The sequence below is a fragment of the Stenella coeruleoalba genome (assembly GCF_951394435.1).
Source record: "Stenella coeruleoalba genome assembly, chromosome: 16".
Taxonomy (NCBI): Eukaryota; Metazoa; Chordata; class Mammalia; order Artiodactyla; family Delphinidae; genus Stenella; species Stenella coeruleoalba.
The window spans coordinates 59,683,365-59,697,101 of record NC_137162.1 but is presented as its reverse complement, the minus strand read 5'-3'; the positions used below and the strand labels follow the sequence as shown (position 1 = coordinate 59,697,101).

The 13,737-nt window shown below is 34.3% G+C and overlaps 1 protein-coding gene across 2 annotated transcripts in view; it reads left to right on the top strand.

The window, feature by feature from the left end:
- The window catches only part of MCU (mitochondrial calcium uniporter), a 205,443-nt gene that overhangs the window by 149,319 nt on the left and 42,387 nt on the right, over window positions 1-13,737 (top strand). For both annotated transcript variants that reach the window (XM_079899295.1, XM_079899294.1), the window contains exon 2: window positions 11,883-11,949. In XM_079899295.1, coding sequence (XP_079755421.1) covers window positions 11,883-11,949 — 67 coding nt within the window. The remainder of the gene's footprint in view (window positions 1-11,882; window positions 11,950-13,737) is intronic.

The window sequence follows — 13,737 nt, the reverse complement described above, 5'->3', positions numbered from 1 at the left end:
ACCTAGAGCCCGTGCTCTGCAACAAGACACTGCGATGAGAAGCCCTCACACCGCAATGAATATAAGCCCCTGCTCGCCACCACTAGAGAAAGCCTGCGTGTAGCAACCAAGACCCAACCAAAAATTAAAAACATTTTAAAAATTAAAAATGAAATAATGCCATTTGCAGCAACATGGATGGACCTAGAGATTATCATACTAAGAGAAGTAAGTCAGAAAGACAAATACCATATGATATCGCTTATATGTGGAATCTAAAATACAACACAGATGAACATATCTGAGAAACAAAAACAGACTCACAGACATAGGGAACAGACTTGTGGTAGCCAAGGGGGAGGGGGGTGGGGGTGGGAAGGATTGGGAGTTTGGGATTAGGATATACAAACTATTATACATAGGATGGATAAACAACACAGTCCTACTGTATAGCGTAGGGAGCTTTTCAATATCCTGTGATAAACCATAATGGAAAAGAATATGAAAAAGAATATATATATGTATAACTGAGTCACTTTGCTGTGCAACAGAACTTAAACACAACATTGTAAATCAACTATAAAAATTTTTTTAAAAGAAAGAAAAAAGAGAATTGTTAGCTAAGAGATTGGCCCCCATGTGATTCCTAAACAGATGGAGAGGTCAGCTGGAGTCAGAGTGGGCTGAGGAACATTCTGGGTTGAGTGTTTTCAGCTTTGAATTATATGAAAATCATCTTAACTATCATATTTATTCTTACCCTTTGTACTTACTAAAACCTTTAATGACTATTATTCCTTTGTATTAATTTTAAGTAATGTATTTATTATCTGAAGTTACAACCTGGAACAGCTTTGTTAAGAATATTTTTAAAGATCAAACAAATTAAAATAAATCCCCTTCACTAAAGATAGTAAAAGGAGGAAAGTTAACCAAAATCTGTGCATCTATATGAGGCCAGAGTGGTAAAGACAAATAAGACTTATGAATGTTTTAAAATTTCCAATTAGTTGAAGCTGGATTTGTTGTTCTTATGGTGTTCCCGTTGGATAAATTCTGGAAGGAATGAAGGAAGAACACCGGTCAGCTAGTGCATGATTCTTTTGCTTGTATTCCAAATTGAGATTTACAATTACACAGGACAGTTAACGTTAGAAATGTAGGCAGCACGTTTATTTTGTTTTTAATTAGGTACAATAACTTACAAGAAACGAAAAAGGAATTCTGAAACAAAATAGCTACTTTCCCATTTTATGTTTTGCTCTTCTCATGGTTTAAGTCTGTTACACTTACACAATACATGGGAGGGTAGAGAGTGATTTTTATAGCAGCTGTTGTGTCCCTCTCATTGCAGAGGAATAAAAAGAGCCTGTAGTTACTTATATTCGTGAGTGTTAACTACGTTCTTTTTCATTATTAGCTGAAGCTAGAGTGAAAATAAAAATCACAGAATGGGCTTCCCTGGTGGCACAGTGGTTGAGAGTCCGCCTGCCGATGCAGGGGACACGGGTTCGTGCCCCGGTCCGGGAGGATCCCACATGCCACGGAGCAGCTAGGCCCGCGAGCCATGGCCACTGAGCCTATGTGTCCGGAGCCTGTGCTCCACAACGGAAGAGGCCACAGCAGTGAGAGGCCCGTGTAATGCAAAAAAAAAAAAAAAAAAAAAAAAAAATCACAGAAGGCCTGCTTTTGGCTTGAAATCGTTTACTTCATTAATGTAAGGAAGATGTGACACAACTTCTCACTACCTCTTCTTTCTCCCCTTTTATTTTATCCTAAGCTAATAAAAAATTAAGCAAGTCTGTAACTAAAAGACAAAATATAGAAGCAAAATGGGAGTATAAGTTACTGCAATTTTATATGTAATGATTTTTTTTCCCCTTCCATCCTAGCTTTTCTCATGCATTTTAAAGGTTTCAGAAAAATAAATAAATCCACTATACCTTAAAAAAGAGAGAAGAATACAACAAGATATTTGGGGTCAGTAAATATTATATTTATGTTAATTATTTTTTTCTCAACTTTTATTTGGAAAAAATTTCAAACCTACAGAAAAGTTGCAGAGAGATTACAATATACAGTCTTACACCTTTTACCTAGATTCATCAATTATTAATACTTGGCCACATTTGCTTTATTTCTCTCTCTTTACACACACGTGTATATATGTATACAGGCATACCATTATTTATTATTTTCTGCTTTATTTGACAGTGTCATATATCCTAATCCTTCAGCTCTAAATGCTTCAGCCATGTTTTTCCTAAGAACAAAAGTATTCTCCTGCTCTTGTTCAAAATACAGACTCTGATTTTACTTTTTCGTGAATCCTGTCTATTACCTGTGTTTTATCAGCATTCAAGAACAAAGGAAGGAGTGGGGGAATTATTAATAGCAGCCACCCACTTCCTAAGTTATTCACCACTATGCATCTTTCAGAAACCAAGTGTGAAAATGAAAGATAGAGGTTGATTTTCAAACCTAAATAAATATAAAGTAATTGATGGACAAGGCCCCTGTAGCATTAAAAGTAAGCCCTATTTCGTAAGATATCGCGTACAGTTGAATCATTTCCGCAAATACCTATTAGTATTTATTTTCATATATTCATAGACTTTCAGAGTTGGAAGGGCCTTACAATGTATGTTGTATAACTCATTCATTTTACAGATGAGAAGAACTGAAGTTCAAGGTCACACACCAGAGATGAGATTAGAATCTGGCTTTTCAAACTTTTAATGCAATATTCTTTCTTTTATGTTATGTTGCCTCCCCATGAGCTCTTGTTGCTTATGTTGGGGTCTTGATAAATGCGAAAGGTAAAATGTCAGAGACTAAGACACCTAACTAACTAATGTATCCCTAATGTAATCTCATCTGGATGAACTACAGCCGTGCTTCTCAGACTTTAATGTGCATGTGAATTTCCTAGTCATGTCGTTGAAATGCAAATAATGAATCAGTAAGTCTGAGGTAGGGCCTGAGAATCTGCATTTCTAACACGTTCATCTGATGCTGATGCTGCAGATCCATGAACTACATGTTGAGTAGCAGTTATCTAGAACCAGCACAGAAATCTCATAGCCTCCGGACACTGGCAAAGTAGAAAAAACTACAAAATACGTAGGTTATATAAAGTATAGAGAATAATATAACTAATACCTATTTACTCATCATCAAGCCAAAATAAAATACTTTTAAAAGTTCTTGTTTTCCTCAAATATCGTATGTTAACGCATATATATGGAATCTAGAAAAAAGGTACAGATGAACTGGTTTGCAAGGCAGAAATAGAGACACAGATGTAGAGAACAAACGTATGGGCACCAAGGGGGGAAAGCAGGGTGGGGGGTGGTGGGGGGATGATTTGGGAGATTGGGATTGACATATATACACTAATATGTATAAAATAGATAACTAATAAGAACCTGCAAAAGAAAATTTTTTTTTAGAGTTCTTGTTTTCCTAACTTTTATGTCACTTTAGAGAAGGGAGTTTTATCCCAATACATTAATTTATAGATGAAACTACCTATTTCCCCGATATTGTTATATACTGAGATTCCACAGACTTTAATGGTACTATGGAAGGAAATATTAATTCAGGTGATGAAAAGAACCATAGTCAAACTGAACTGTCAGTCAAAAAGCACAACCAATGAAGTTCCATTTTTACTCTCAATAAAAAGATCTTTTAAACCAGCTACCTTTATTCATTTAACAAATACTGAGAGTTCACACTCCCATGTAGTTTACATTCTGATTTCATTCCTTTATATCTAAGTCTGTATGCTGTTTTGAATTGTCTAAATGACTATTGAAAGGTACAAATGCTAGGTGTTAAGGATTTTGCATTTAGGTTTTTTGTTGTTGTTTAAAAAAGAATAACTAGCAGTATACTTAGTGCCATCTCAATACAACATGGAATACATTTGTACCTGGAGCAACTAAAAATAAAAGACATTTCATATATATGAAGAAATTTGTTCTCTGAATATCTCCCAAAATGCTTATAGAAGTAATAATTACTTCATTGTTACTCAGAGTAGTTTTAGCAGTAAAATAACAAGGCAAAGTCATAAAACATGTCAATGATAGTGAGGTATAAGGAGGAAGACAACTCAATTAGGTAAATATTAATTAAGCTTCTACTTTCTCCTAGTGTAGGGGGGTGGGGTACCAATATATAAAGAAATGAAGGCAGTCTTCAAGGTGATCATTGCTCTGAAGGGGAGGCAGGCATCCAAACATAATTAGAATACAGTGTGACAAATGAAAACAGGTATGGACAAAATCTAGGAGCAGTGCAGGAAAGTTGCAGAGGAAATGGAGTTAGAGAATGTAATATATTTTAAAAATGATTAAAGAAACTACGAGAATTCAGAATTCTATAAAAGAGAAGGATGGATAGATAACATGATAATATAGTCTAGGTGAAAGGTATAAAAGGTGTTGACTGTAAAATTCAACTTTGCTGTTTGTTTGAAGTTTCATGATAAAATGTTGGGTAAAATAATAGTTATAAAAAAACAGGTAGTATTATATAGAGTGGTCACAATTTTTACTTTTCTTGTGAGTGAGCATAGGTTCTTAATAAATAGAAGGAAAGGAACAAAATAGAAGAGAACTTGCCAGTTCACAGTGGGGAAGGCAGGTTGTCACTGAAGTAAAGCAGAAATGCCTTACACTGGTATCTTTTTTTTTTTCCACGGTACGTGGGCCTCTCACTGTTGTGGCCTCTCCCGTTGCGGAGCACAGGCTCCGGACATGCAGGCTCAGCGGCCATGGCTCATGGGCCCAGCTTCTCCGCGGCATGTAGGATCTTCCCAGACCGGGGCATGAACCCGTGTCCCCTGCATGGGCAGGTGGACTCCCAACCACTGCGCCACCAGGGGAGCCCTGCACTGCTATCTTTAACGTGTCTGTCCTGAGACTCAAGAGAGTAAAAGTGCATCCATTAAGGAAAATGTAGCAACCATCAGGGTGTGAGGACATTCCAAACGTAGGTGTAGAATTGCCTCAGACACTAGGGGTTTCGACTACACAATGAAATTTTAATAGATATTGGACTCTAGTTCTTATGCAGTATAAACGATAGGTTGTAATTTTGGGGTAATATCAAAATCTTAAATAGAAACATTGTTTATCAATGAATTTATACCAAATTAACTTAATAAGTAGTGATATACTAGAAATATTGGTAATATTTTCAATCTTAGAGCCTAGATATTGATTTCAAAACCTAATTTAAGAGAATTTGCTTTAATGAGCATTTCTTGATACTATTAAATGGATAGCTATTTGTATTTACTTGGATTTTAAAATGACCTTTATGTGAATTTATATTATGTTAAATGATATGATATACAGCTAGTTATGGTTAAGGTTTAAATGCTCTGATTATTTTAGTCTGTTGTTAGATCAGCAGTGAAGATTTTGTGGCTAAGGTCTTGGCTTTGTATGCTTTTATATACATGTATGCTATTATATACATATGTCTTTGTGTACGTTTGATCCTCAGAGCACTGTGAGTTGTTGAACAAGTATTACTTTTTAAATACCTTATTGATAATTTGGGAACTAGATTTGATTTCCTAATTAGAAAACTGATATTGAAAGATACAATGAAAGTCCTTCATATTGCCTTGTTTTGTAGATGTGAAATTCTCTTGAAAATCAAAGGTATATAAATTGAATCATGACTTCCATTATGAAGTCACAATATATTCTAAGGGGGAAATGTTGCCAATGTTATAATAAAATGTAGGAACCATTTAAAATAATATATTCAAGGAGAAAATAATTTTCCAATATTAAACTGTATTATATAATTTAACTCACACTTAAACTGTATCAGGAACTTTGTTTCCTTGGTGAGTTATTGAAAGAAGAATAAAATATGCCCTGTAGGTAGTCTAACCCTTTAAGTGTTTTTTACAGTGCTTTCTGAAGAGATTCTCATTTAAACCTTCAGGTTTCTAACTTTAACATCACATGGTGTTTATATTGTATAATATCTCTTTGTTTAGAGATAGTTTTGGCTTTTGAAATGTGTTAAACTTACTAAATTCTTTTTAATAAGAGGCCCTTAAAGAGATTGATTTGTTTTGAGTTTTGGGGTTTTTTTTTTTTTTGGCTGTGCCCCGCGGCATGCAGGATCTTAGTTCCCAGACCAGGGATCGAACTCGTGCTCCCTGCAGTGGAGACCACTGGACCTCCAAGGAAGTCCCTGTTTTGAGTTTATATTTCTGAATATCTTAAATTTTGGTAGGATGTTGGTCATTCACATGTTGTCCCATTTATACTGTCACTTATCCTTAAATGAAATCAGCCTTGTGAAATAGTCAGTTTTGTTGTCATTGCTGTCTTTAATTTAACAGCTGGGGAAACTGAGACTTTGGGGTTGAAATTCAAGATTTCAGCTGGCCCCAACTCTTCTAACTGCAAATCTCCTATATCTTGCGGGTTTGAAGTCACGGTGCTTATTTTAGTATGTTTGTAGAGTTGAAGTAGTGAAAAATTATTGCCGATGTAATGCTTCAACAGTTTTATTACGTCAAGGGTACAGATAAAACTGATGCCAAATTGTAGAAGCTGTTATAGGTGTGTCTTGCTTTAGAACACCTGAAATAGTTTTACACTGTTAATCCTAGTATGCTTGTAAGCACTGGATTCTAAAGGTAAGTTTGGCAAAGTTGTTGAAACCTGGGTACCCTGGTCTTAAAGAAGAGAAACTTTTGGAACATGTATTGAAAGGATCCATTCTTATAAGCATTCCTTGTTATACTACGGGAAATGTAATGGGAATATCATTTGACATCTAAACTCATGATATAGTAAGGCTATTTATAACAAGGTTTTAGCCATGGACAAGTATATATAATTATTCCGTCTAAAGCTTTTTGACATAATTAATGTAGTATTTTTTATACAGTTTAACATAGGTAACAGATATTTGTTTCCTAATAAAATTAGGTCCCAAGATTTTCGTAAATAAAGGGAACTGGGTTGATAAGGAAATACCTTTTTCCTCTTTCTTTTTTTCTCTATTTTTTTCTATTTCCCCGCCTCTGGTTTAATGTCTAACTGGCTGTGAATATTTGCAGGGTATTGACAGGTTATTTAGACTTGACAGTCTTCCCAAGTTGCTGGCAGGAATACATTGCTGAGTTTGCTCTTCTGAACAGTGAATGGTGTGTGTAGGGGAAATTGCATAATTTATGATAGAACTAAAGGATTTTAAAGTTAGTTTTGACTTGAATTTAATAATTTGCTCTGGGGTCATGGAATGTCTTTTTATAATAATAAAGTTTGATTTTTAAAATTATCTTGAATCTTATGACTTGGGAAAATAAAGTTACAGTGCTTTGTACTCTTAACTTGTACTCTTTGTACTCTTTGTACTCTTAACTTTGTACTCTTAACTTGACTCTTAACTTGATAATGCTAGCATTTTTCTTCTCCTGGGGTTAAGATTTAAGGGTAATGGTTGTAATACCAGGGCAGTTGTTAATACTTTCCTTTACTTCACTCGAATCCCTGTTTTTCCTAGAGGTTCTCAAGCTACTTATCAAAGATGTGGACTATCTCATACCAAAAGTATAAACTTGTATTTTCTTTTCAAGGGACTGAGTAGGCACCAAATCACCTTATTCAGTTGGCATTGATTGCCTAGAGGTTTACGCTTTCTCTGATGATTTCTGCTCATTCTGAATATTTACTTTCTTAACCTTAATCTTGTTCTCTGCCTATGAAGTTTAAATATGTGAATAATACATGCCATTTGCCTGAATGTTTTTCTTTTTTTACTTTCTTGACATATTTTTAAAACCTTCAGCATCAATTATTTATTAAACTCTTCCTATTTTCTTGTGATTTATTAAGAACATACAATTTAAACAACAAAATACATTTCAGTCTAGGAGAGTCATGGAATACAATTTAGAATGCCAGTGCCTCTTTGGTCTTGAACACTTATATTCCTTTCCTTATATTTTTTTGTCTTTGTTTTGCTTTTGTTTATTGTTGTTATTGTTGCCATATTTCAAAGAAAAAAGGCAAGAGCAAAATCATTTTTGTTCCCATTGGCCTTATTAGACTATAGGCTGTTAGAATGGTTAAAGAAAGAAAAGGACCTATGTGTGTTTGTGGACACTTACTAAGTAATATTTTGTAATTGCCAATGTCATTGTAGAAGTGACTGGGAAGACTTTGGGAAAGTGGGAAAGTGAATTATCTCAAAACAACAGAGGGGTTCTACAGCAAAGATCAGCAAACATTTTCTTAAAGGGCCATATGGTAAATATTTTGGGCTTTGTGGGCCATATGGTCTCTGTTGCAGCTACTCAACTCTCCTGCAACTACACAGCTACTCAATTCTGCTGTTGTAGTGTCAAAGTAGATGAATGAGCTCTAGATAGTAAGTAAATAAATGAGTTTGTGTTCTAATAAAACTTCATTTACAAAAACTGGTGGCTGGCCTGCCAACCCATGTTCTATAGCATTCTAACAAATAATATTCATAAACAGCCATGTATTTATTTAGTTCTCTGCCCCAGATACACATCTTTTATTAATGTTGAGGATAATCTGTAAAATCATAGAGGACAGAGGATTTCCTGTTTTAAAATGGCCTAGTAGATGTATACTGAAATATTTTCAGGTAAAGCAATATGATGTTTGGAATTTCCTTTAAGATACTCTGTGGAAAAGACCTGGTTCATATAGATGAACCAGGTTTGACCAAATGTTGGTAAATATAGAAGCAGGTGATGGGTGAATGGAAGAAATTCATCACACTGTGTTCTCTACTTCTGTGTAAGTTTGAAAAAGTCCATATTAAAAAGTTACCACTTAAAGAAATAATGGCCCAGTAGTGGTAGCAGTTTCTTCCTTCTCTTGGAATCACTTTGAAATAGAAAGGAGAATAAGAAACAGAAATACAAGCTCCATCTTCAGTATGACCAGAGAGATCTCTGCAATCCCAAAGCACAATACTGAAGAACGGCTGCCAGATCTAGTAAAGGGAGTGTGTGAGAAGACCCCAAAAGAGGATGCCTATGATATGGTTGCAGATCCCCAGCAAAGCTCAGAGAGCTTGGTTCTCCAAAATAAGTGGCTGGCCTCAGACTTCTCCACAGCAGCAATCAACACTAAAACTTTACCCACGAAGTCCTCAAGGAAAGATTAATTTAGGAATCTTGTGCCAAGCCAAATAATCATTCAATATAAAGGCAAAGACAAATATTTTTTAACATGCCAAGCTTTAGGGAATTTAGCTCTCATGAGTCCTACCTCTATAAGATGAAGTTCAGCCAACCAAGAAAAACGACAATTGAAGTATTGGTAGTAAGCCTAGAGTCCATCAATCTATAAAATTAAGATTAAAACAAATGTGAAGATTAGGTTTTGCAGAGCAGAGTATGAATGTTTAAAATTTTGACAATGTTGACAGTTTTCTAACGAAAGTTGGAAGGGTGCAGGACAAATGATGTAAAGTGGTAGAAACCCCAGTTTTTCAACACGCTGTCAAAATATGTCATCTAAAATCAATAAATTCAATAAAAGAAGTATGTGGGGTTGGGGGGAGGTATATAGATAGATAAACACCAAGAAAAGTTACATAATAAATAAACTGGATAATAGAAGGGAGGGAAAAAGACACATAACTATAAGTTCATCATTGCTCATAATAAGAGATGGAAAAAATATATATATACATATATATATATCAGGAGTACCAACTGATGGAATTGCCATTTTTAATTGGGTTGGGTAGAGTAGACCTCACTCAGAAAGTGAAATGTGAACAAAGATTTGAAGGAAGTGAGGGAGCTTGATAGTTTTCTGGAGAAATAATATTCTAAGTAGAGGTAATAGCTATTGCAAAGATTCTGGAACAAGAGTATAGCTGGTCCATACAAAAACCAGAAAAGAGCCTAGGGGCTAAAGCAGAATGATTGAGAGGCAAAATGGTAGGAGGTGAAGTCAGAGAGATAACAGGGTATCAGATAATATTGGGCCTTAAAGGCAGTTCAAAGAACTTAGATCTTACTCTAAAATGACTACTAATACAAAAAAAATAAAAATAAACTTTCCATATTAATATTAGAAGTACATGTTTAACTAAAACATAGACCATTTAGTAAACTATTTTTAAGAAGAAAGAGCAGCAATAAAAACAAAAAACATAAAAATTTTATAGCATAAAATTTGATGAAAGGACATTAAATATACATTATATTAATAAATATAAACAGGCTAAACTTTTCTGTTAAAAGAATCCCAGATTAGATCACAAAAACTATAGAGTCATTCCTAAAACAAAAAAACTCAGGAAAAATAATAAAATTAAAGGACAGGCAGAGCATTAACAGGCATTTGCAAACTAAAAGGAAAAATTCAGGGGTCATGATCCTAGTATTGGACAAGACTTAGTACAAAAAGAATTACATTAGATTAAAGGGGACATATAAGATCTGAATAAAGAAAACCTTAAAATGCTTCTCAGGAACACAAAGACTAAAATAGAAAGGCTTACAAGGTTCTTGATTAAGAAAGACTCAAAAATCACATAGATGTCAGTTTCCTTATGTTAATCCATTGAGTTAATAAGATCTCAACTTCAAAACAAACAAACAAACAAAAAAACTAACATTTATTGAATACTTATTCTATGCCAGGCACTGTTCTAAGTGCTTTATGTGTATTCATCATTTAGTCCTCACAGCGACTTTATGTGGTAGGTGCTAGTATTACGTTTTGTCCATTTTTCAGTGAAGAAACTTGAGGCACAAAGAGGCTAATGAACTTGCAAAGATTGCAGTTAGAGTAAGTTACAGAATCAGAATCTGAACTCAGGAGTGATTATAGATTCTATGCTCTTAATCACAGTGCTGTGTTATTTTTGAAGCTGATTGTGTGTGTGTGTGTATCTGTGTGTAACTGGAAATACTGACTCTGAAGTTCATATGGAGCTACAAATAAGCAAAAATAGCCAGGAAAATTCTTAAAGGAAAGTAATAAGGGAAACTATCCCACCCTGCCAGATGTAAAAATATAAAGCTAGGATATTTAAAACAGTGTGGCTACTACGACATGAGCATATAGATCTTTGGACAGAAAAAGATCCAAATTCATATAGGTATTTGGAAAATTATCAAGGTAGCATTTCAAATAAGAGGGGAAAATGAATTATTAAGTATAACGGTTAGCTGTGTTATCATTAGAGGTTAGTTGGATTGCTGCTTCTTAACTGACTAAAATTAATTCCTAATAAATCAAAGATTTAAACTTGAAAAATCAAACTAGAAGCCATGGAAGAATTTTATAGTATTCTCGAAGTAGGGAAGGCTGCTGATATATGACACAGGACCGTTAAACCACACAGAAAAGATTGAAAAGTTTGACTCTTAAAACATGAAAATTGTGTGCATACAAAAACACCATTAACAAAAATAAAAACAGGGAAATTTTTATGACATATTTCGTTGACCAAGGGATAATTTTCTTAATATTTAAAGAACTTCTACAAAATAATATTCAAAGACCAAGATCCAAATTTTTAAAATGGCAAAAGATGTAAATACTCAGTGCATAGAAAAGCAAATACAAGTAACTCAGATTAAAACATGTATAGATTATCACTCTTAGTACAAAAAATGCAAATTACAATTATGGTGAAATACTGGTTTATCTTGAAATAAACCAAAATGTTCATCACTATCATCTTAGGATGATAGGAGTTTGAGAGACTTTTCTTTTATCTGTATTTTTAAATTTTTCTACAAAGAATACATACTATTTAAATAATTAAAAAGCTATTATTTATTATATACATACACATGTGCATATAACATTTGTTGTTGTGTACTGACAATGGATGTGTCTTTATGTATTTTCTAGGTGCACCAGAGGCTCTCTTCTTGGCCTAGCGGAGTTGTTTATTGCAGTACTGTTGTGCCCTCTGATGGTGAGTTTTGGCAAATCCATTTTTATGTCCAATGCTTTTTTTTCTTTAACTGTTTCCCATTCTCAAACTGACATATAGATTTATAAACCATACTCTTTCACTTGAGATGGGCTTGGAGTCAGAGGGAGAATGTGTTGGGGGGGACTAAAGAAGAGAAATAAAATTTGAATGAGGATATAGTAAATTTAGAAGAGAAATCAGGAAGAAAAATTAATAGACTTAAGTTTTCATAGATCATGGAATAATACTGTCTACTCTTTCCATTTATGTTTTAAAACTGGGAACATAGTTAATGTGAAGATCGCAGAAGGACCACCTTTGGCATTTCCTAACCATTGAGTCTTCATACTATGGATAATGATCAAACACTCCAGCTCCTTCAGGGTATCAGAGCCTAGACAGAAGCAATTCAAAGTCTGAAACCTCCTGTCCTTTCTTGTCTTTTTCTTCCCTTACGCTCAGGGCTGTAATACTCTTCTCTGTTGTGAGAAAAAATTGAAAAAAGATGCTTGGGGACCACAGTCCTTTGGAAAAGTCCATGATGATGCAAATTGGCAAGAGGATCTAAGCTTTGATTTTATTTACAGTAGTGGAGGAGATAAGTTTATAACTCTTCTTGTCATTTCTTTTACCTAGCATTACACATTTACAGTTTAGACTGTTTGCTTAGGGTTGACTGTTAAATATATTTTCTCTTTGTGAAGTTTAGTGTGATAGAACTCTAACTTCAACCTTATAAACATTAATTCATAGGCATAGCAACCATTGAAGGAGCATCCTGCAAATTTACAAGGACACCTGAAGTTGAAGAAACCTCAGATGAACCATTTGAAACTCCTAGGATCCCCTGTATTTAATCAGTGTAGCTATTTGCAGTGTTATCAGAACCTGTCCCAAAGCTGTTTAGTTATTGGAATACACAGACAGTGTGCTCATATTCCCTGAACTTGGAGGAAGTATCCATTTTTGATTACTCATTTGTAGTATGGAAAGGTTAAAAGGAAAAATAGGCCAGAATCAAAACAATGAAAAATGGTAGCTGGCTTTCTTTTTCCTATCTCTTAGAGACATAGAGAGTTGATAAAGTGATATTAGTATATAAATTAAAAAGCAGTAGGTGGGTATCACTCTTGCCCTTAGAACTGTCTTGGCCCATTAAACAGCCAAATGGGGGCTGTCCACATCTATACCAGCACCACTTCAAGGTCTTATTACTGTCCTCCATTGCCACTGCAGGATTACATCATTGGATAGTTTCAATAAAGAGAGAATTTCTCCAATATAAAAATATTGTTCATAGTGCTAAATCCTCTCAGCTTTTGCTGAACTAGCAGCAATTCATTTAAAAATTTCTTATTTTTATAATGTTGTCAAAAACTGTTAAATATTCAGTGTCAGTATTTATATATATTCATTAAGTTATATATATTCAGTGGCAACTAAGTCACACTACAACAGGACACTTGTGCCAGTAGTTGTTATTACATTCAGTGGCAAATAATTTGAACTAATGAATTCATACTGAAATTTTTATTAGGAATTTTACCATGTAATACAGTTACTATTATCCTAATAACAATCTGTATAGAAGCCTTTCAGTAATGTAACAATGTACAGTTGTACTGGGGTATCTGGCTGAATGTTATCCCAGGACAAAAATGCTAGTATGTTGCCTCTATGTTGTGTCAGGGGTTGAAGACAATATTTTTACAGAGGTAAAAGGATACATACTTAAAAAAGAAAAAAAAGAAAGAGATGCTCTCAAAATTCCTACCAATACTATTGCCC